The sequence below is a fragment of the Myotis yumanensis genome, unplaced genomic scaffold (assembly GCF_028538775.1).
Source record: "Myotis yumanensis isolate MYYU_CA2020_CCGP unplaced genomic scaffold, mMyoYum1.0.hap1 SCAF_9, whole genome shotgun sequence".
Lineage (NCBI taxonomy): Eukaryota > Metazoa > Chordata > Mammalia > Chiroptera > Vespertilionidae > Myotis > Myotis yumanensis.
In genome coordinates this window covers 69,793,576-69,818,725 of record NW_027223760.1, presented here as the reverse complement: position 1 = coordinate 69,818,725, position 25,150 = coordinate 69,793,576, and the positions used below count along the sequence as shown (strand labels likewise).

At 40.3% G+C, this 25,150-nt stretch overlaps 2 protein-coding genes across 3 annotated transcripts in view; one reads left to right on the top strand and one right to left on the bottom strand.

Annotated features, from left to right (window-relative positions):
• Positions 1–25,150, bottom strand: part of FAM185A (family with sequence similarity 185 member A) — a 109,461-nt gene that overhangs the window by 27,647 nt on the left and 56,664 nt on the right. The gene's annotated exons all lie outside the window — the stretch shown is intronic.
• FBXL13 (F-box and leucine rich repeat protein 13) overlaps positions 1–25,150 on the top strand; it is a 161,208-nt gene that overhangs the window by 135,050 nt on the left and 1,008 nt on the right. The window contains exons 19-20 of the mRNA XM_070424581.1: positions 16,122–16,256; positions 19,790–19,953. Of these exons, the coding sequence (XP_070280682.1) occupies positions 16,122–16,256; positions 19,790–19,953 (299 nt within the window). The remainder of the gene's footprint in view (positions 1–16,121; positions 16,257–19,789; positions 19,954–25,150) is intronic.

Genomic DNA, 25,150 nt, shown 5'->3' with positions numbered 1-25,150 from the left:
TATTATAAGCAATTACGTGTTCAATTAGTACTTTAAAAACTCATGAGAAAGGTAAATTTCCTAGACCTAGCCTTGAGGCATACCTAGGAAGTCACAAAGTAGCTACTATGAGCAAGGTACAACAACATTAAGCATATCAGTGTACTGTTACAGTAGAAAAACCAGAATCACATGTCATACATGTATTGAACTAGGATAAAATCTGGTTGCCTATTAGTAAATCGTGGAAGGTAACATTTTAAAAGGGAACCAATAAACTAGGAATGGGTAAATATTAAACACTGGGAGCTCCATATAAAGTTTCCTGAGAGTTCAAAATCCCTGAGACTTATAAAAACCCGGAGCTAAACTAGAGGAAAAAAATTTAAAGAAAGAAACTTAATGAAGTAAAAGGATTTATCCCACAAGTGGAAGATAACACAAGTGATGGCTGACAAGTCCACAGAGAATGGCAAACTTGAAGATGTCTTCCATGAGTCTGTAAGCTTCTTTACAAGAAGTTCTAACATGACTAATAGGAGAGTGTTAAAGTATTATATAAACTGGTGAGCTATAGAGGGTGTCAGATCAAACAGTGCTATAGACTTGAGCATATAATTCTAGTTTTACAAAAACGGAGAACAGAAATGGAGGACTGCTGCTTTAAATGGTTGACTGACAATATGACTTAGTGAAGAAAAATTTTCAAATTATTTTGACTATATTTCATTTTGTCTGGACAATGTAATGGTACGTAAGGGAAAAATTTAAGAAACCTTTAGGGGCGTTAGTGTCAAGCGATGTCAATTTCTTCCAATTCCAGATCCTGGGTATCAAGATTCTAAAACGTTCCTAAAAAATGTGCTTACTACTATATTCAATTGTATAAAGAATTAAAAAGAACAAACACTATCCTTAAAAACGAAAATCACAGAGAGGTCAAGTTCCATTTAGGACAAGATTGAAACTCTACAGTAACAAAAAGAGTTACAGAACATTTAGACGCATGTAACCTACTAGGAGAAAAAGCCAAAAAGTTCCTCTAAAAATAAACCATGATTTACCAGTAACTATTGCAGCTCATTTAAGGATTAAACATGCATTTACACAAAACTTTATCCATGAATATGATTTAGTCAGACTTTCAAAGGGTCTTTGACAAGGTGATAGAGCAAAGGCTATTAAAATAAAAGTTAAATATTAACATATTTAATATTGAATTATATTTCTTAAATGGTAATTACATTTGACCAATAACTATGAATCATTCAGAAGGGTTGAAATGGCCTCTTAATATGCATCACTTATTAATTTTTAAAATGCTCCTTTGGGTGAGAGTGCTGACCAAATGGTGAGGCTAAGTACCAGGAAGCCAGCATTTTCTGCCATTTCTCTTGGTCAGTGGGTTCCAGTCATTTTTATTTTCACTCTTTAGAGCTTGAAAATTACCCTATTTTTAGGTACTCTGAGATATTTTAGATTAAAGAATTTACCCATATGCTAACTATATGGTCACACAGCTGAGTTTAGCATAGCTTTAAAAAATGTAATCTTTTGCCCTGGCTGGTGTGGCTCAGTGGCCCATACGCCTGAAGGGCTGCAGGTTTGATTCCTGGTGAAGGGCATATTTCAGTTTCATTCCCTGGCCCCCATCAGGGTGTGTGTGGGAGGCAACCAAGCGATGTGTCTCTCTCATTTGGATGTTTCTCTCTCTCTCTCTCTCTCTCTCTCTCTCTCTCTCTCTCTCTCTTCCCTCCCTCCCTCCCTTTCACTCTCTCTAAAAATCAATGGAAAAATTATCTTCAGGCAAGGATTAACAAAATAAATTAAATAAATAAATCCTATATAATAAAGAGCTAATATGCAAATGGCCATCATGCCCTCACACCATCACGATATGATGCCCTCATGCTGTCACAATCCATCACCAGGAGGCTGTGTGCTTAGCAGGCACACGCAGTTGGGCAGGACTGCATGCGTAGCAAGGCCTGGGAGTCCCGCAGCTCCACGTGGCATGGAGGCAGGACCCCGGCTCCGGCCTACCTCTTTGGGGCAATCCATCCAGGAGTCCTGGATGGGTGGGCAAGGCCTATCTCTTTGGGGTGATTGATCGCGGGGCTCCCACACTGTGAGAGGGCACGGCCAGGCTGGGGTACCCTTCCACCCAGAATGCACAAATTCCATGCACTGGGCATCTAGTAAATAAATAAATAAAATCTTTTAAAATAGGTGTATATGTATTTTCAGTGATTTACAAGAAAAAAATGGGTGAATACAGGAGCATAGAAATATAGAATTATTTAATTATTAGTTGCACAAGATCAGCTGTTCTATTAAAGTTTACAAAAAATGTTTTTCTCTTATTATCCCCTTTTCCTGCCTTTGGGGTGTGTGTATGTGTGTGTGTGTGTGTGTGTGTGTGTGTGTATGTGGTGACTTTTGTCCAGTTTTATCCCTTCCAAGGTTCACACTTTCTCCTCTGTGCCTCCTCCAGCCCAATTATTAAGTTTCTAAGTAAACAAGACAAAGGAGGTGGGGAGGAGAAAGTGATGCATAAAGTCAATTCCACAATTCCTTTATCTAGATTTACAAGAGAGAGAGGAAGGGAGTAACATAAGGTGATTAAACTGAGATGTTTGAATTATCTACAATTTGTCAGAAATTTTTTTCTTGTTATTTATAAAAGGTAACTATAGGAGAGTCTCTTTTTATCATAAGACATTGAAAACTTTTATTTTACCTGGTACATAATGATTTAATGAGAAAAACAAGTAATTAAGCATTTTTACACTGGTTAGGTTTTTCAAGAGTCATGAACTACCACATTGTAGTGTTTTACTGAAAACCACAACACATGCAGATTGAGCATGTGTAGCCTCAGTATTGACTTTTTAGGATCTGGTTTTCATTTCATTACTTTCTTCAACTTGAGTTTTTTTTTTTTTTTCTGAGAACATTAGACATTCAATGATCATGTTAAATTAAAATTATTTGGTGCTCATGAAGACACACATTTTGGGGTGTTCATGAATTGGTAGAATTAAAATAGTTAAAATAGCCATAATACCCAAAGCAATCTACAGATTCAATGTAATCTCTATTAAAAATACCAATGGCATATTTCACAGATCGAGAACAAACACTCCAAAATGTGTATGGAACCAAAAAAGACCCCAAATAACTGCAGCATTCTCAAGAAAAAACAAAGTTGGAGGGATCACAACATCAGATATCAAGTTATACTACAAAGCTACTGTAATCAAAACAGTCTGGTACACCCTAGCCGGTTTGGCTCAGTGGATAGAGTGTAAGCCTGCAGACTGAAGGGTCCCAGGTTCAATTCCGGTCAAGGGCACATACCTGGTCAGGGCTCATGCAGGAGGCAACCAATCATGTGTTTCTCTAACATCAATGTTTCTCTCTGTCTTTTCCTCTCTCTTCACTCTCTCTAAAAATCAATGTGAAAAAAATATCCTTGGGTGAGGATTAAAAAAAAAGAAAAAACAAAAAACCCCGACAGCCTGGTACTGGCACAAGAACAGGCATATAGATTAATGGAACAGAAAGGAAGCCCCAGAAATTGACCCAAGCCATTATGGTCAATTAATATTTGACAAAGGAGGCAAGAACATACAATGGAGTCAAGACAGTCTCTTCAATAAATGGTGTTGGGAAAATTGGATAGATACATGCAAAAAAATTTGAAACTAGCCCACAAACTTAAATCATATACAAGATTGAACTCAAAATAAATAAAAGACTTAAATGTAAGTCGTGAAACCATAAAAATCCTAGAAGAAATTGTAGGCAGCAAAATTTCAGACATCTCGTGTTATAAATGTTTACAGATACATCTCCTAAGGCAAAGAAAACTAAGGAGAAAATAAACAAATGGAACTGCATCAAAATAAAAAGCTTCTGCACGGCAAAAGAAACCATTAACAAAATGAAAAGGGAGTCCACTGTATGGGAGAACATATTTGGCAATGATACATCTAATAAAGTGTTAATATCTAAATATATAAGGAACTCATACAACTTAACAAAAGGAAGACAAACAACCCAATGAAAAAATGGTCAATAGACACTTCTCCAAAGCAGACATACAGAAGGCCAAGAGACATATGAAAAAATGCTCAAAGTCACTGATCATCAGAGAGATGCAAATTAAAATGACAATGAGGTATCACCTCAGACCTGTCAGAATGGCTACCATCAACAAATCAACAAATGACAAGTGCTTGCGAGGATGTGGTGAAAAGGAAACCCTAGTACATTGGTGATGGGAATGGAGACTGGTATAGCCATTATGAAAAACAATATGGAGTTTCCTCAAAAAATTAAAAATAAAACTCCCATTTGACCCAGTGGTCTCACTTCTAGAAATATATTCTAAGAGACCCAAAACACCAATCAGAAAGAATGTATGCACCCTTCTGTTCACAGCAGCACAATTTACAATAACTAAGATCTGGAAACAGCCCAAGTGCCCATCAGTAGATGAGTGGATAAAAAAGCTGTGGTACATTTACACAATGAAATACTATGCAGCAGTAAAAAAGAAGGATCTCTTACCCTTTGAGACAGCATGGAGAGACCTGGAGAGTATCATGCTAAGCGAAATAAGCCAGTCAGAGAAAGACAAGTATCACATGATCTCACTCACATGTGGAATCTAATGAATAAAATAAACTGATGAACAAAATAGATCCAAAGACATAGAAGCATGGAAGAGACTGTGGAATCTTGGAGGGAAGGTGGGGGTGGGTGGGTAGGAAGAGATCAACCAAAGAATTTGTGTGTATATATGCATAACCCATGGACACAGACACTAGGTTGATAAAGGCCAGGGGTAGACTAGAAAGGGTCCATGGAGGGGGCAGAAGGAGACACATGTAATACTTTCAACAATAAAGATGTAAAAAAATAAGATGAAAGTTAGATATAAGGGCAGAGGGGAGAGAGGACAGCTATTTAGATGAAAGGTAACATAAGTTGCCCTAACTGGTTTGGCTCAGTGGATAGAGCATCAGCCTGCGGACTTAAGGGTCCCAGGTTCAATTCCGGTCAAGGGCATGTACCTTGGTTGCGGGCATATCCCCAGTAGGGGGTGTGCAGGAGGCAGTTGATCGATGTTTATAACTCTATCCCTCTCCCTTCCTCTCTGTAAAAAATCAATAAAATATATTAAAAAAAATAAAGGTAATATAAGTTGAGAGGTTTTTGTTATCATCCACAGGAGAGAGGATGGCAGCTTGAACAAGGGCAGTAACAGTGAGGTTGGAGAGAAGGGAATGCAATGGAGAACTTTTAGGTGGCAAAATCCATGAGACTTGATAATTTGCATGTGGACAGGGGTGAAGACATGGTTAAGGATGATCTACTTACATCTGGCTTGCCTGCCTGGGAGTTTGTGAAGCCCTCATTTTCAAGCCCTTTCCACAGCCAAGTCACGTAGCCAGGGCTATGAACTACCAAGTCCTATTCAGCATTTTGGCATTTATTGTGGCACTTTCTCTTCTTGTGAGTGATTTTCTCTGTGCTTCCTCTAAGCTCTCTGTACCCCTCTACTTGTATAAGTCTTTTAAGCATTTCCTCTCCCACTCTCTCCAAAGGCATGTGGTGGCTGCAGGCAAGCTAAGGGAGCTCTGTTGGAATTTGTTACTGTTTTTACTCTATTTACAGGTAATTTCAAGAATGTCATTGTTCTTCAAACTCAAACATGGCCTCCTCTTATCTTTTATTATGAAAAAGTATCTCTAACAGATAAGGATATCTGTTTTTTAAAGCCCCACGACCAGAATGCAGTGGGTATATTTATAATTACGTGAGAAATAAGAGGTATGTGGTGGAGGTTCAGTCTCATCTACTCTTCTGTGTTTTCTGTCTAGTTTGTATTCTTCACAAACTGGTTTACTGATATCTTGCAAATGGCATCACTGAGGAATTTTAAGAGCCTAGTTGTAGCCTGGGTTAATGTCATGATCTCTGATGATCACAAAAGTATCTAAAAACTTTGTTTATGGGGTATAAGCAGCAGCAGAGATGCTAGAACCTCTGCTTCCCTCATTGTTCTTTCAGAGCCCCCTCTTTTGAGACCCTCAATCTTGCCTTAACTGCTTGGACATGAGATAACAAGTTCCTTTTCTCCTTTAATCTTCCCTGTGTTTTAACTTTTTATTCATTCTCGGGTTGCAAACTTTTATTTTTGCTATTTATTTGACCCTTAATTTAATAACAGATTTATCTTGATTTACAAATAGAAAGGGAAGTAGAGAAGATGGATCAAGGAATAAGGGAGGGTGGCCGTGTGGGGCAAATCACGAGTCACTTCATAGTTGGGAGAACAGCAGAGCGAGATCTATTGCTATTTATTTGGCTTTCAGCCTGACCCAGTACTGCTCAGTAAGTCAAGCAGTTCTATAGATGTGGGTCTGCTCCACGCTGAGTCCAAATGGGGGCTGAGAGTTCAGGGACCTCAGTCCTGTATCCTGGACTACCTGCACTATAAAATTGAGACCCTTATAATTAGTGTGGAGAATTTACATGGACACTCAGGTCAGAAGGTCTAGGAGTACCCACCTCACTCAGCAACAGTCCTGAGTCCTCCTCCCCAAGAATGGCCTTTGGCCAGTCTGTTCTGGACATTTCTCTCTCGAGTGTAAGAAGAGTTGGATTTATGTCTTGCCCTAACATTCATGTTGAATTCATTCTTGCCCAAACAGCAAAAACTGGATTACTTTCCAGGGACTCTTTTCTGATTTTAAACTCTTATTTTAAATCACTATTTTTTCTGACTAGTTATAAAATGTTTATGCAAGATTCTCACCAATTAATTTCATAAGTTGATAGACTTCACCCCCTAGTGCTTAACCACAATTGATTTTAGAGGCCTTTGACACATACTGACTTACAATGCCAAGGATGATGTGTTGACTCCACATAGCAACACTTTTTAAAAAGCCAACATGAATTTCTATTTGGTTTCTAAGATTAAATCATTCAAGAATTGTCAAAGCATGAGATTTCAATAGCCCCACCTCTTCTCCAGGGATAGTTAAAGCAACACACGTAGGACCCCTTTACAAAATGGCCTTAATCCTTGGCCTTTGGGGTGGTGGATGCTCTGAAATCTCCTGTATGGAGAGATGGGACATCTGGAGGTCTGGATACTTTATCTCTTGGCCATACTGCTCAGAAAAATTCTTTCCCTTTTCCAATAATCCAGGTTACTATTAGGAATTAATTGACTAAACTGTCTGTGATGAAGATCCCAGAAGGTCCCAGGTTCAGAATAATTTTACAGAGTCTTGGTTGAGGGAAATAAGGAATCCCTCTGGTAGAATTAAGAAATGGGTATCTGGTATCTGAAGGAAAAAGCAACTCCCACAAAACCTGAAACAAGTAAGAGCTTTGTTACAGAAATCTGTGCTATCCATGCCAAGAATGGACTCCTAGAATTTATAATAGAACAACATACACTTAAGAGACCCAAGTACCTAGAATCAACTGAGAATCACAAACTCCTAACAAGATACCTACACATTATTTTGCCTTCAAAGGCTGTGAGCAAAAGAATTAAGCTTGCTATCCTCTGTTGCTTCTCAGAGTAGCGTGTTTCCAATTGTAGAGACAATTCAATAGGATTAGAAATTTGCTAAACTTCAAAGGATGTGGGATTTGATGGCTTGTCATTTTCCCACAGTCTGTAAGGTTCTGAGGGATACTGAAGTCATGGGTACCATGTTTTCTTGGCTGATAAATAGCTGACTCGTAAGAAAACCCCATACCAGTCCTGGCTTCTTGCCCACTCCCACTGGGGAGAACCATTCTCAGACAACTGAAGCGCCGATGGACTCACTGAAAGAATGTGCACATCTGTTATTTTCATGAAAAGAACTCCAAAGAGACTGTGTTTAAAGGGAGATAATCCTTGGGAGTCCTCTCCCAACCTTGAAGCTGCCCCTGGGACATTAGTTTATCCCACGTTAGACAAAACTTGCCAAGACATCAATAAAACCCGTCAGATCGTCTGAAGGCAAAAATAAAAAGGCAGGAAAAATAAACATCAGAATCCTACTTTTACCCACATAAGATTATGACTTTATGCTTCTTTTGCTTCTTAAACCTAAATGACCAATCTGTCTTTTATCTTTTATGCTTTGCTATTTGTGCCTCACCTGATATGAACTGAGTTCCTGTGGCATGTCTCACAGGAGCTGTCATTTCTCCATGTTATGACTTCTAATAACCTTCTCTTATCAGATTCCACTTAAATTCTGCGCATAGTATTTCCTCATCCCAAAGTTTTCAGCATGTTAAACTATAGATGAGATTGTTCCAGATTTTCTCTGGTTCCACTGCTGACAAAAGCCAGCATTTGTATAGGGCGTATGTCTGCTAAGTGCTTTTGGAGTACACATTTTCAACTTCCAAGAAGCCTGCGAGATGGGTAGACAGTTGTTTTCATTCTCTTCAGATGAGGACTCTCAAGGTTAAATAAATTGCTCAAGGTCACGGACACAACTTCTGTTTCCAGGCCCTCCGTTGACCAGAGGCTCCCTTGATGTCATCTCTTATTCTACATGCCCCCAAATGAAAGATCAAGGCAGCAGCACCCATGGTTCATGAACTCATTATTTCCTAGAGATTCTTAGATGGAAGAGGTCACGAAAGGATGGTGTGACTTTGTCCTTAGAGTAAAAGTTCTGAGTTGCCATTTTCTTGGTAAAGAATGAGAAAGAGAAAACATAGGGTGGCTGGCTGTGCAAATAGACACCTGCCAGCTCTCTCAGGCTGGTTAATATAGCTCAGGTAATTCCCAAGTATAGCCCTTCTTGTCTCACAGAGGCTTTTGGAGGAGTACCAGGTACCTGGGCCACTGGACACCTTTTTGTTTCACTTATCTTAGAAAAATGGAAAATGTGGATTATGCTACAGGCCACAAGAAAAATATTTGATTGGCTTTTGGGTAGTCTAACCCTGGCTCATTTTTATTTAGGCGATAAAATCTAAAACCTTCAATGGTTGTGGATTTTTTCCCCAACAAATCCTAATTATAAAATATAATTTAAATATGTTTTGTTGCATTCTTTTCCTAGTTTTCTTTCCAATACACTTTCTCTCTCGCTGCTTATCCTTTCTAATCTTTAATTTCCCCTCATTTGGTATCTTTTTATGCATTTGTCACATTTTATATTTTAAAAGTAATCCACTTGTTTTCATCAAATACTCAGTCTGTGCAGCCAGTAAATTGTCAAAGTTTACTGACAACCAAAGGTGTACTGTTGAGTAGATATCTCAAGAGAAAACATTTACTTTGGCAAATGAGTAAGAAAATCTATTTCAGTGTGACAAGAAAATATTAGAACTTCTATTTAGATTTATTTTTATCTCATACATTTTATTTGTTTTTACTAGAGGCCTGGTGCACAAAAATTTGTGCACTCAGGAGGGTCCCTCAGCCCGGCCTGTGCCCTCTCACAGTCTGGGACCCCTTGGGGGATGACCACCTGCTGGCTTAGGCCCGCTCCCTGGGGGATTGGGCCTAAGCTGGCAGTCAGACATCCCTCTGGCATCCTGGGATCCCTCAGGAGATGTCCACTTGCCAGCGGGGAGCAGGCCTAGCTGCAGTCGGACATCCTTAGCGCTGTTGAGGAGGCAGGAGAGGCTCCCACCACCACTGCTGTACTGGCAGCCATCAGCCTGGCTTGTGGCTGAGCAGAGCTCCCCCTGTGGGAACGTACTGATCACCAGGGAGCAGCTCCTGCATTGCATCTGCCCCCTGGTGGTCAGTGTGTGTCATAGTGACCAGTGATTCCCAGTCGCTCTGCTGTTAGGTCAATTTGCATATTACCCTTTTATTATATACAATAGAGGCCTGGTGCATGGGTGGGGGCCGGCTGGTTTTCACTGAATGGTGTCCTGGATCAGGGTGGGGGTCCCGCTGGGGTGCCTGGCCAGCCTGGGTGAGGGGCTGATGGCTGTTTGCAGGCTGGTCAAGCCCCCCAGTGGGGACCCTTACCCCATGAGGGTGTGGCCAGACTGGGTGAGGGGCTGATGGCTGTTTGCAGCATGGCTACAGCCCCTTCAGGGGGGTCACCCCTCAGATGCCTGGCCATCCTGGGTGAGGGGCTGATGGCTGTTTGCTACAGCCCCCTCAAGGTGGGGGTCCCCACTGGGGTGCCTGGCCAGCCTGGGTTAGGGGCTGAGGGCCGTTTTCAGGCTGGCCACACCCCCTTCAGGGTGGGGAGTCCTGCTGGGGTGCCTGGCCAGTCTGGGTGAGGGGCTGATGGCTGTTTGCAGGCTGGCCAAGGCCCCCATTGGGGAGCCTCACCCTATGAGGGTGTGGCCATCCTGGGTGAGGGGCTGATGGCAGGCTGGCTACAGCCCCTGGCCACCCAAGCTCCCAGTGGAGGCTGGCTGGAAGCAGGTATCTGGGATTTATTTAGCTTCTATAATTGAAACTTTGTTGTTTCTTACAGAGGCCACAGCTGGCCAGAGCAGGCTGGAAGCTTGGCTTCCTCCATCGCCGGGGCAACCAAGCCTCCTGCTTGCTCCAGCTCCGTGGCTGCCGGCCGCCATCTTGGTTGGGTTAATTTGCATATAGTCACTCTGATTGGTGGTGGGTGTGGCTTGGGCGTAGTGGAGGTACAGTCAATTAGCATCTTTGTCTTTTATTAGTGTAGATATGTATGGTTGAAAAATGGGCTCAAAATAAATCTGAGCAAAAGTAACTTCACAGGGCAATCTGATCATAAATTCTGAGCTGGGCAGGTCATGGTGGGTAGTCATACCCTAGGCTTATAACTTCTTTAGTAAAAGGTTTTTAAGTAAGCACTATCCATTTTTCTTGTGCATCTAAGTTAACACAGTTTTGAAATGCCAGAAGAAATCCTCTTTTCCAGACCCCTTAAAGGCATAGCCACCCTCAAGGGAGCACATAATCTCATTATCTATCCTGTACCTTCCTTTCTCCCACCTTTTACGTAATCTTCCTTACTCTCCCTCCTTAATTCTAAATTTGTAAAAAACAAAACAAAACTGCAAAACTGTCCTTCTCTGGAGCATTTGAGATCTTGCTTCCTGGCCTGTGGTCAGTTTGACTCAAATAAACTCTTATAAAAATTCTCTACAGCAGCAGTTCTCAACCTGTGGGTCGTGACCCCTTTGGCAGTCGAACAACCCTTTCACAGGGGTTGCCTAAGACCATCCTGCATATCAGATATTTACATTATGACTCATAACAGTAGCAACATTACAGTTATGAAGTAGCAATGAAAATAATTTTATGGTTGGGTCACAACATGAGGAATTGTATTTAAAGGGCCAGAAGGTTGAGAATCACTGCTCTACAGGTTTGGGCATTTCTGACATCAACATATGATCTATAAGATATAATATATATTTAAATAGTTGTATGTCTATATAATTTATAAGTAAACTAACATACATTTATTGAAAGTATGTGCTCAAAATATTTTTACTATGGTGTGTATGATTTTAGAAATTTGGCGATCATAGCCTCTGAGAAGTAGTGAATTAAAAATAATAGTACTAGCTACTACTTATTGACTGCTTACTGTGAGCCAGGTATTGTTCAATTGCTTTATTCATATTAACTCATTCAAACCTCACAACAACCCTACTCTGTGCTCCAGATGCTCTGCTCTTAACCATCCTCCTACTCTGCCTCCGACAACTATTAAACAGAGTGCAAGGAAGGACCAGACTTGGTGTTCTGAGAGTGATCTGTGGGAGCTCATTCTCCTCACTCCTGAGCTAAGAGGCAGTTCTCATTCCTTTGGACACTTTCCCATATTTAACTTCTTGGGCATCATAGATATTGGGGCCACAAAGTTAAATTCGATATAGACTTTGCTCTCCAGAAGGTATAGTCAATGTAGAAGCTAAGACTATTATAAAGCTACAGTACAAGTAGAAAGTGAGAAAGAAAAAAAAAAAGAAATAAAATATATAGGAATTTGGAAGAGACATTTCTTCCAGAGGAATTGGGGAACACTTCATGAAATAAGCTACTTTTGAGCTGGCTTAAAGCTAATGTTCATTTCCCGAATTGCCATTCAGTAACAAATTTCATCATGAAAGTATCTTTGGAAATATTTGTTTGGGGCCTTGGCCTTGCCCTTTCCCCCTTTCAGAGACCTCTCCATAGTTAAAAGCAGCATGGTCCTCCAAGGTTGGGCCTTAGCTAAGCCTTTCTCAGCCTGAATTCTCTGGGATGGAGGGTGAAAATGCAAGTCACCAAGGGAAGAGACTCTGCATAGTTTGGTTTTGGTGGAAAGGCCCCTATTTCCCAACTCAGTGTGCTCAGGCCACCACTCCTTCCTGCTCTGATGAGTAGTGGAACAAGGCTGTTTTTGGAGAAGTGGAGCACTATACCTTAAGCAATATACAAGGCCCAAGAAATTATAGTTTTGGGTTTAATTTATTGCTTAAAATTGTGGAACTTGTGTTTTAGCCTTTGAGGCAGCCTATCATAGTCTTCATTATAGAAAATGTTTCTTGACAGTACAAGATATTTCCATAATTATCAATAGGGAAAAAACCCTCACAAAACTTGGTACTGTGGTAGAATTAATCAGACCTAATGAGACAAATAGCCAAGAGATGGTGTCATGAAGTATGCAACATTAGGTGAGCTTTTGTAAGGCTGGGAACTGCCACCTGTCGAGATGATTTAAATCAGGATTTTGGCAAAAGCACATTATTGTGACAGTCAGTAAATGTGAGTGAAACTCAGTCTCCACTACATACCCCATTTAGGAATGCAGTTATTAATTTCCCTTCCCCCTCGACCCTCGCCACTGACTCAGCTCAGAAGGTACAGGGGAAAAAACTATTTAACTAAGAGATTTGGAAGTTTTCTTTAAGGTTGTTAACCCACAGCAAAATTGGGTGATATGTGTGATGGGAGCCAAACTTGATAATTTTTCTAAAAAATATGTTTTTATTGATTTGAGAGAGAGAGGAAGGGAGAAGGATAGAGAGATAGAAACATGGATGCGAGAGAAACATCGATCGGCTGCCTCCTGCACACCCCCTACTAGAGATTGAGTCTGCAATCCAGACATGTGCCCTGACCAGGAACCTAACTGGCAATTTCTTGGTTCATGGGGCAATACTCAACCACCGAGCCTCACAAGCTGGGCTACACTTGATAATTTTTGCCTTTTCTCTCCATCTTCATTATAAAGGATTTTGACTTGGAAGAAGCTTAGCCTACCACTTTCCAAGAAAAGAATATCAACTGTACTGGTACATGTATGATTCCACACCACTAGAGCCAAAAAAGTATATAATAATCTTATCTGTAGGAGAGAAATGGAATTTAATGAATGATTATGTTGAAACATGCCTGTAGACTTAAGTACTTAATATGACTTACATGTCTCTAAAGGAAAATATGAATATGAGAGGAAAAGTTCTGACTTATTTCTCGGATCTGCACTGATTTATGCCATGCATAAAGCCTTATACCAATTTTTGTGCCTCAGATTTTCCATGGATGAGAATGCTACCATGAAGGCATCAAAGACTTTTTAATCATTTTTGCATTATTGTTTAATTTAAACCTCTGAGAAAGTTCAACTTCAAAGAATATTAGAGCTTTTGAAAAAAAAGGCTTAATGCATAACTGATTCAAGCAGCCCAAGACATTGAGAGATGTCACCAATGAGGGTTTTCAGACACTGAGAGTCTTGAATCTCCCTTTAAAGCTTGTTTCATGTCTCCATAAATTATTCTTACTGTTTAAATATTCCTTTTTGTTTTAAATTTTCTCTGGTTCATTGAAGGCTATCTATTCTCTAAGTAGAAAGCAATGTTATCCTACTCCTTGAAACATAAGAATTCCTGTATTATTAAAACAGAACTCTTTATATCATTGAAGACACATAAAGATTGATCAACCAACTAGTTTTTAATGAGAATCTACTGTATCCTATCCTATATAATAAAAGGCCAGTGACCATACTGGCATAATGACCAGAACAATCAATCGACCAGTTGCTATGAGGTGCATTGACCACCTCTCAGTCCCTCCCCGCAGCCTGCAGGCTCCAGTTGCTGGATGGCCAACGGGGAACCAGGGTGGGTGGCAGCAGGGCAGGACTGGGGATTGGTGAGAGGGCAGAAGGCAGAAGTCTTGGTCTCTCCCCCCGGCCCTCAGGCTCCCATCGCCAGATGAGGAACAGGGAGCCATGGGGACCTGGGGTGAGTGGCGGCGGGGCGGGACTGGCAAGCGAGCAGAATGGATGACTTCTTGGTCCCTCCCCCGGGCCCGCAGGCTCTGATAGATCACCCGATGGTGAACAGAGAACCAGGGTGGGTGGCGGTGAGGCAGAACTGAGGACTGGTGAGTGGGTGGAAGGCAGACCTCTTGGCCCCCTCCTCCAGCCCGAAGGCTCCGATCACTGGATGGTGAATGGGGAACCCCGGGGAACTGGGGTGGGCGGCAGCAGGGCGGGACTGGGGACTGGTGAGCAGGCGGAAGATGGCCCTGATTGCGGGCTAGGCCTAGGGACCCTACCCACACATGATTTTGTGTGCTGGGCCTCTAGTGGGTGTGAGCGGCAGCTGCTGACCCTGATTGCTTCTCCACCTCCCCCTGCTCCTGAGTGGCAATCGGGGCCAGCAGCCATCTCTCGCACCCATTGCCGGCAACAGCCCCGCTTGCACCTGAAGCTGGCACTGGAGCCACTGCTCACACCCGCTGCTGGCGCCCAGTGCCAGTCCCAGTCGCTCAGCACCATCAATGTGTGTGAGCGGTGGCTGCCGGCCTCGATCGCCCTGGGGGCTTCTCCACCTCCCCTTGTTCCTGAGGGGTGATCGAGGCAGCAGCTGCTGCTCACACCCACTGATGGTGCCGGTCTTACACCTGCTGCAGGTGCCAGGCCCAATCACTCTGCACTGTCAGCGGGTGTGAGTGGGGCCAGCGCCATCAGCACATGCGAGTGGTGGCAGTGGGAGCAGGGCTGCCAGGAGACAGGGGACTGGGAGCCATGGCAGGAGGGGCTGGGCGGGGCACAGAGAATGGGCCAAGACCAACCCCTGTGCCCACTGCAGCCTCGAGGCCCACAGTTCCTTTCAAGGTGCACAGATTCGTGCACTAGGCCTCTAGTTTTCTTATAAGTATAGTTTTAGTATCTTGAATTAGAAACTTGGTTTCCAATTTCTACTCATCTTTACCTATTCAGATATTTTTACAATTACTGCCAGGTTTATTTTGTGGATCATTTTGTTCTTGTATAACTGCTGAGTTGTAAACTTTTGACTGTTATTTCCTTGTGGATGCTAATTATCACTCAGTTCTATTGTGGTTTTTTCTTTCTTTTCTTTTTTTTTACTGAAAAGAAAATGAAAATTAAGAGAGAATGAAAATTAAGAACCACTGACATATAGGGAAGAAATTCCAATGATTTCAGGGTTTTACTAGCCCTAGAAATTTCACATGAATATTTTGGCATTTCAGAACAGTTCTAGAGGGTTGATGTTAAAAGTGTTAGATTCAGAACCACATATATGGAGGGTCAACTAAGGGATTGGAGCATCCCTGGATTTGGGTATACACTGGGGTCCTGGAACTAATCTCCTGTGGATACTGGAGGACAACTGTGTTTCCCCTAATTTTAATAAGAAGATGAGGCTCAGAAAGATCTATACTAATGGGTAGTGGAAATGGAATTACAATTCAGGTCTGCCTAATACCAAAGACTGTGTTCTTTCCATTATGTTATACTATCAGCCCTAGAGTGTTAGCCATCTAATTCTCACCTCCAGATTTCTGTTCATCCACTCACTTGGGTGAATATAACGCTAATAATTGCTGACTATGTAGGTAAAATGTCATTAGCGATAACTTCAAGAAAACCAAAATCTATTATCAGGAATTTGAATACTACTAAGTTATTAAGCTTCTGTGTGAATATCTTTTGTTGTAAATTATTTTTAGATGTAATGGCTTTTTTTCCCTAACAAGATGTAACACATCTATATCTCAGAACTGAAATGCATACTAGGTAAACTGCTATCGGTAAGAAGGCTGTATATGTATATAACATTTCAATAAAGACTAAGGAAAATAAAATAAAAAAACCCTTTGACTTTGGAATCTCTTGCAGGTATTCTGCAGAGTCTCACAAATCTTGGAACAGTTGGATGTCTCTTATTGCACCCAACTATCAGATGAGTTTATTACAACACTGTCCATTTATTGCCTTAACCTCACATTTCTCAGTATTGCTGGCTGTACAAAGGTATGTGCAGAAGTCAGAGCTCAGAAATATCAAATTGAAGCACTGTTAAAGAACTCAAGCAGGCCAGAAGTGAGAGGTGGACTCACCATATAACTTATTTTTCTTAGCCATGTCTGAGGTATTCATTAGAATTTTTTCCTTTCCCCAAATTGGAAATAGCTTTATGATTTCATTTGTGTTACAATAGAATATTCATAAAGTTAAAAACAATCCTCACACAAATATTTAAAATGTGTCAAAGATTTATTTAATTAATTAATAAGAGAACCAACAAAATGGTAAAGCCAGTTCTTAGAGCATTTGGTTGAACTGAGCACTTACAGGAACTGAAGAAAGAATGTTGAGATCTGATTATTGAGTTAAGATTTGAAATTGGTTAATGACCCATAAAGTAATCAATCCATAGCCTTGGAATTATAGTTTCTACCAGACTAAAATCATTTGCATCTCTTCTGAACAAAAATATAACAAGTTATACCATGTAGCTTCACTGAATATGGGCCCTGAAAGTAAAGAGTATGTCAAACAAAGGCATAATTCCATATAAATTCCTCAGGTGGGCCTGTTAATGTTCCAATATAACTTCAAGTGTTTGACTTTTTTCTTGACATCTATTTATGAAAGAAACATATGCTCATTGTAAAGGATTTGGATTACATATAAAAGCATAAAGGAGAGAGTAAAAATTCATTGTTGTACCACCATCCAGACATAACCATTGTTGGTATTTTATAATTATTCTTGTAGAATTTTGGTATTTTATACTTATTCTTGTAGAATGTACAAAGAAATTAGAACAAGTTATAGAATGTGTTTTGTATATTTTTTTTAAAAAGAACACAATCATATTTTCCAAAATACATTGTAACCTACTTTTTTCTCTTAATATACTATGGACATATTTCTATGTTAGGAAATAGATTTGTGCTTCTGGATTAATATGGCAGATTGAGTATACACATATAGTTTTGTTTCCTCTTGAAACGTTACTAAAACTGCAGAAGAAGGGTGAGGGCCCATGTTGATAGGGAAAACAGGAGAAGAGACAAGAGCAACAAAATTTGGGAGCTTGAAAACAGCTGGACTAATTTAGCAGACTAGACATAGCTTTGAATACTAAATCAACAGTCCACCACCAACATAAGCAGGTCTGGAGCCTGCAGTGTACTCCACCTGTCACCGGTGTCTCAAAGGCTCAGGCCCTCAGGGAGCAGACCAAACTCCACTGTCCTGCAGCCTAGAAACTAAAGAGGATGTTACACAAATAACATATGAAATGAATCACTCTACTTCAAAGATCTAGGGTGAGAAAAAGAAAGGGGGGTTGATTATTTCAGAACCTTAATGTAAGGAAGAAGGGTTTAGCTTTACCAATTATGCAGGTCAAATGCGTATCCTGATTCAGAAAATGTGGTGACCATAATTTGGGCCAATCTAAATATTCCTCACCCAAAACCATAGGGCTATGGTCTAGTCCAGTAGTTCTCAACCTTCTGGCCCTTTAAATACAGTTCCTCATGTTGTGACCCAACCATAAAATTATTTTCATTGCTACTTCATAACTGTAATATTACTACTGTTATGAATCGTAATGTAAATATCTGATATGCACGATGGTCTTAGGTGACCCCTGTGAAAGGGTTGTTCAACTGCCAAAGGGGTCGCGACCCACAGGTTGAGAACCACTGGTCTAGTCTAATATATTCTATGGTCTAGTCTAATATATTCCACCGATATTTCTTTTGATGAGCCATAAAACACTTTCAGTGTCTGGCTCATCATTCTAGATTAGGTTTCCCAAAAGCCCTTAGGTTAATCGTGAATGGTCACCTTATCCATCTCCTGGAAGGCCAGCTTTTCCTTGCAACTAGCTTACTTTTTAGATCAGTCCTATGACCCTGTCCTACCCAGCACTAAAATCGGAATAACCTCTGTTCAACAGGACTCAGAGTAGGACCTTGTATCTGGGAGTTAAGAATGTAGCCAGTCCTCTCTGCCTCTAGTTCCCAGCCCCCATAAGTCTGGATACCTCAGTTATTGGAGGCCTTGAGTTTCTGGTCTACAGGAAGTGATGGACTCCTTTTCAGTTTCCCCAGTATCAATAAAATCTAGCACTCTGAACTCCACCTGTTCTGGACTTTTCTATGAACTCTTTTTCTTTCCTTTCCTCGACATTTCTGAGGGCTCCCCATACACACAATAACATCAGATCCTCAGAGACCCACATCGTATAATAGGAATGTCTGAAGGCGTTTTTGTGAGAATCAGTTGCAATGTTAAACCTTGGTCCTGAGCCTGTTCTGGAAAAAGAGCATGCTTAGACAATGACATCTTTTTTTCCCCAAACTTAAAAAGTGTACATTTCAATTGAATGGTTTTTCTGCATAATTCTCTCAACTTCATGTTAAAAACAAGTCAAGTCTTATGTATGTTTTAGAATGTTCAAACATTTAAAGAAATTACATCCAGTTGGGCAAAACATTCCCTTGGAGTGTAATCTAGTTGATTCTTCAGTAAGTCTCAGTTCAATTACAAATTCAAAAGCTAGATCCTAAGTGAAATAATCTAAGAAGTGGAGTTGAATTATTTCTGCAAAACATCTGGGCAAACTTTCAAGATGTTGGAGCCCTCAGCAGAATTTATCTGAGTGAGTTTCATGTAATGTCTGTGGCTTCTGCTCTTCTTTCTCCCGCTGCCTCCAAACGTCTGTCTCGCTTACTTGTCCTTTCCCAGAACCATGCTACTTCACATGCAAACCATCAGCAATGTCCAGACCCCTTCTCATAGCAATCTGACCCTGTCTACAGGTTAACTTTTAGTGTTCTGTTAATTTTAGAGTTCTGTAACATGTGATGTTATAAAGCTCACTGCTGCAGCATTTAATAACTTACATATATTGATGTAACAAGTATTATTACTAAGGAAATTTTGTTGAAGTTTCCCATCCAAACAAGAGATCTCTAAAAAGAATAGCAAGATCACAAATTCTGTTGGTGCCACTTGAAATATGTATTTTATTGGTCTGAAAAACAGTTATATCACTAACGTAAGAGTTATAGACCTACCATGTGGCAGGCTGATTAAAGAGAATCTGCAAGTGCCCTATTTGTTAGGGACTAAAAGTTTGTGTCCTTCCCCCCAAATATTTGTGTTCTCTCAAAATTCATGTTGAAATCCTCATCCCCAATGTGATGGTATGAGGAAGTTAGGCTTTGGGAAGTAATTAAATAGGGTGAAGCCGCCATGATAGGATTATCAGAATAGGAAGAAACAGGAGCTCTCTCTCTGCCATGTGAGGATACAAGAAGGTAGCTATCCGTAAACCAAGAAGAGGGCCCTCACCACACACTGAATCTGTGGGCACCTTGATCTTATACTTCTCAGCCTCCAGAACTGGGTGAAATAAATGTCTATTGTTAAAATTACCCGGTTTATGGTATTTTGTTATAGCAGCCCAAACTGACTAGTACACTGTTCTTCCCTGGGATGAAGTTCATCACAATAATCTGTACTTACTTTGGCTGTGTGTTCAGATTACTGACTCAGCAGTGGAGGTGTTATCAGCAAAATGCCATTACCTGCACATTTTGGATATTTCTGGTTGTCCCCTGCTTACTGATGAAATATTTGAGTTTCTTCAGATGGGCTGCCAACAGCTCCGGATCCTTAAGATGGAAGACTGCAGACTTATTTCCAGGTAAATATTCACCCGACTATGGGAAGCTTTGAGAACTACTTTCCGAGAAAACAGAATATGTGACTATGGCATTTGTGATACATAATACCTTTCAGACTTAGAAAGTTTCATTTTATTTTTTGCCTAATTGAAGCCAACATTTTGAACTGCATCAAGGGAAGCTCCCTTATAAAATGGTCTTTGTGGTTTTATATCCCTGTCCCAGTAGATCTTCTTTTAAGCACTTCTCCTTCCTTGACCTTGCAGATGTCCAAATGATCACTAGCTCTCCCTCTACTCATCTCTCAAAAATTTCCATTCAGTTACTTTCCCCTAGGGGTTAAGAAAATAATCAGCTTAAACCAGCTCCCAATTTAATATAAATTGCTAACAGTTATCTTAAGCTCCATAACTCCCAAAGCAATTTGCTTGACAGTTGCCATTCATTTAACTAGGGGATTCCTATAAGATCTGGTGTGCAGAGTAAAGTATTCTGACTTGACTATTATGGGCCAAATGCCTGTTTCCTCAATTTGCAAAATGTTTCCAGTGAAATAACAGAGGGGTAAATAAGCATTTTTTTTTTTTTGTTTCCAAATCTTAGCTATTGTAAATTGTGCAGATGTCCTTTCTGACTGGTATTTCTGTTTTCTTGGGATATATCCCTAGATGTGGGATTACTGGGTAAATGGGAGTTCCATTTTTAATTTTCTAAGGAAACTCCATACTGTTCACAGTGGCTGCACCAGTCTGCATTCCCACCAGCAGTGAAGGAGGGTTCCTTTTTCTCCACATCCTCACCAGCACTTGTCGTTTGTCATTGATAGACATTCTGAAAGATGTGAGATAATATCTCATTGTTGTTTTGATTTGCATCTCTCGGATGATCAGTGACTTTGAGCATGTTTTCATATGTTTCTCAGCCTTCTGTATGTCCTCTTTTGAAAAGTGTCTAAGTCCTTTGCCCATTTTTTGATTGGACTGTTTATCTTCGTTAAGATGTATGAGTTCCTATAAATTCTGGAGATTAGGCCCTCCTTGGTTATAACATTGGCAAATATGTTCTCCCATGCAGTAGGCTTTCTTGTTGTTTTGTTTATGGTTTCTTTTGCTATGCAGAAGCTTTCTATTTTGATGTAGTCCCATTTGTTTATTTTCTCCTTAGTTTCCATTGCCCTAGGAACTGTATCGGTAAAGATATTGCTACGACATATGCCTGATATTTTGCTGCCTATGGAGTCTTCTAAGATTTTTCTAGTTTCCCATCTTACGTTTAAGTCCTTTACCCATTCTGAGTTTATTTTTGTGTATGGTGTAAGTTGGCGGTCTAGCTTCATTTTTTTTTTTTTTTTGGCATGTATCTATCCAATTTTCCCAACACCATTTATTGAAGAGACTGTCTTGACTCCATTGTATGCTCTTGCCTCCATTGTCAAATATTAATTGAGCATAATGGCTTGGGTCTATTTCTGGATTCTCTGTTCGGTTCCATTGGTCTATACGTCTGTTCTTGAGAACAGTGGCTTTGTAATATAGCTTGATACCTGGTATTGTGATCCTTCCAACTTTGTTCTTCTTCCTCAAGATTGCTGCAGCTATTCGGGGTCTTTTTTTATTCCATATGAATTTTTGGAGAGTTTGTTCTAGGTCTGTGAAATATGCCATTGGTATTTTAATGGGGATTGCATTAAATCTATAGATTGTTTTTGAGTAGTATGGACATTTTAATGATGGTGATTCTGTACTAATCCATGAACACAATATGTTCTTCCATTTGTTTATGTCTTCCTCTATCTCTTTTTTCAATGTCCTGTAGTTTTCCGAGTACAGGTCTTTTACCTTCTTAGTTAAATTTATTCCTAGGTATCTTAATTTTTTCGGTGCAATGGTAAGTGGAATTGGTTTTTTTTTGGTTTGTTTCTCTTTCTGTGAGTTCATTATTGGGGTATAAAAAAGCCATAGATTTCTGGGTGTTAATTTTGTATCCTGCTACATTGCCAAATTCATTTATTAAATCTAGTTTTATGATGGTGTCTTCAGGGCTTTTTATGTACAATATCATGTCATCTGTGAATAATGACAGTTTTACTTCTTCTTTTCCAATTCGGATGCCTTTTATTTCTACTTGTCTGCACTTCCAGTACTATGTCAAAGAGGAGTGGTGAGAGTGGGCATCCCTGTTCAGGGATGTCTTGTTCTTGTTCTTAGAGGAAATGGTTTTAGTTTTTGCCCATTGAGTATGATGTTGGCTGTAGATTTGTCATATATGGCTTTTATTATGTTGAGGTATGAACCCTCTATTTCCACTTTGCTGAGAGTTTTTATCAAGAAACAGTGTTAGAATTTGTTAAATGCTTTTTCTGCATCAATTGACATGATTATGTGATTTTTGTCTCTCAATTTGTTTATGTGATGTATCACATTTATTGATTTGTGGATATTGTACCATCCTTGCGGAAGAAATCCCACTTGGTCCTGTTGTATGATCTTTCTAATGTAATGCTGGATCCGATTTGCCAGGATTTTGTTGAGGATTTCAGCATCTATGTTCATCAAGAGATACTGGCCTGTAGTTCTCTTTCTTTGTAGTGTCTTTATCTGGTTTTGGGATTAGAGTAATGCTGGCTTCATAGAAAGAGCTTGGAAGTGTTCCTGCCTCTTGAATTTTTTGGAATAGTCTGAGGAGGATAGGTTTTAGTTCTTCCTTGAATGTTTGGTAAAACTCCCCTGTGAAGCTGTCTGGCCCAGGGCTTTTCTTTGCTGGAAGTTTTTTGATTACTGCTTCAATTTCCTTCATAGTTATCGGCCTATTCAGATTTTTTTATTTTTCCCGATTGAGTTTTGGAAGGTCATATTTTTCTAGGAATATGTCCATTTGTTCAAGGTTGTTGGAATAGAGTTGTTCATAGTACATTTTTTTTTTTTACAATCCTTTGTATTTCTGTGGGGTCTGTTGTTATTTTGCCTCTTTCATATTTGATTTTGTTTTAAATAAGCAAATTTTAAGGATAGAAGGCCTAGAGTGTCTACCCTGTGTTTTTAAACAGGAAGAAGTTATCTGCTCCATCGTTTAGTTCAGTGGTTCTCAACCTGTGGGTCGCGACCCCTTTGGCGTTTGAATGACCCTTTCACAGGGGTCGAGTAAGAACATCCTGCATATCAGATATTTACATGACGATTCATAACAGTAGCAACATTACAGTTATGAAGTAGCAACGAAAATAATTTTATGGTTGGGTCACAACATGAGGAACTGTATTTAAAGGGCCAGAAGGTTGAGAACCACTGGTTTAGTTTTTCCTATTGACTTATTGACTGAGAGTAAACATGTGCAATTATTTTAACTGACCTAAAGAAGTAACCTGTGAAGTGTTCAAAATGAGAATTCTTGACCAATCCCTGTAGATGAGATTCTTTTCTGCAAGCTGGAAAAATGAATAATATTATCAAAGTATAGAGTGCATAATGTGTTCTAAGAATGTAGATGTCTCTCAGAGAACTTTTTTTTTAAAATCCTCACCCAAGGATATGTTTTTCATTGATTCTAGAGAGAGAAAGGGAAAGAGAGAAACAGTGGTCTGAGAAACATCGACCAGTTGCCTCCAGCACATGCCCCTACCAGGTATCAAACCTGAAACGTGGGTATGTGTCCTGACCAGAATTGAACCTAGAACCCATCAGTGCATGGGACAGTGACTCAGAGAACTTCCTTAATTAAGCAAGCCTGGCATGAAAATTGATCACCTGAGGTCTAGCGAAGAAAATGGTTTCTCATCCAAGGCTGGGTGTATTAAAATGAAATTAAAACAAAAACTTGTAAAATAGGTACTCCCTCTGGGACCAGGACTGCAGGGAGGGAGGAGGTCAGACAGCCAACTGAAGCTGGGTCAGATTAAAGAGGGCAGGCCCTTGAAAAATTTTGAAGAGGAATGGTGACTCAACCCTTCCAGATAGGTCTGGAGAAGAATGATATGGATATTAGGTCCTAGGAGTCTCTGCCAACCCTGTCATTCTATTAAACAACCACATTTGGGCAGGTGGTAGTGAATGGATAACATATTACACAATGGAGTTAAGCTTCTAATCTTTTCATTTTATTTTGCCAATCACTCTTTGAGAAGTAACATTTTGAACTTCTAATAATTGGGATTTTAGCTAGATGAATGGGGACTTTCTGGCAAGGGCCTCGGCTGAATCTAATCTGGTATGGAATGTTCAAGTGTGTTAAGTATAGTGTTTAATGAAGAAGACCCAAGATATCTGTTAATATCCAAATCCTGTTTTGATTCCTCACCCCTCTTGCCAGGTCACTAGATAAAAAAAATATGCAAAGAAAACTAAGTAAGATTTTACTACTAGCTGGACTTGGCCCCAAAACCTAATGCAAAGATATAGTGAACTAGCTGGATATACGGAAAATTCCTTTCTGAGCCAGGACAGCCAAAAGACCACTTTTGTTTTCTACCACCAAACCCAGCTGTCCCTATCAACATGAAGCAGAGACTCAGCCCTAATTTGGCCTTAATTCCTGAAATTATTTCAGAGTCATAAAGGTGAAATGGGTATCTTGTTATTCATAACAAACCTGTTTCCACCACAATTGGGTTTATGTTAATAAGGTGACTTTTGGAAAGTACCTAAGTATTGGGGCTGGTTGCCTGGGGAACCAACCATGAAGAGAGGGGTGGGACTGATTTCCCAGTTAGGAAGAGGGGCTGGAGGCTGAATCAATCACCAATGACTACTGATTTAATAAATCATAGCTACATCATGGAAGTCTCCATAAAAACCCTAAAAGACAGAGTTAGGAGAGCTTCTGGGTTGGTGAATGCATGGAGATTTGGGGAGAGGGGCATGACTGAAGAGGGCATGGGTACTCGGCAGCCTTTCCCCATACCTTGCCCTATGCATCTCCTACATTTGGCTGTTCCTGAGTTATATCCTCTATAATAAACTGGTGATCAGGTAAGTAAAGTATCTCTGAGTTCTGTGAGCAGCTATGGCAAATCAATCCAACCCAATGAAGTCATTGGAACCTTTGCTCTATATAGCCAGTTGGTCGGAAGCCCAGGTGACAACCTGGACTTGCAATTAGTGTCTGAAGTGAAGGGTGGTCTTGTGGGACTGAGCCCTTAACCTGTGGAATCTGATGCTAACTCTGGGTAGATGGTATCATAATTGAGTTGAACTGCAGGACACCTTGGTTGGTATCCAATAA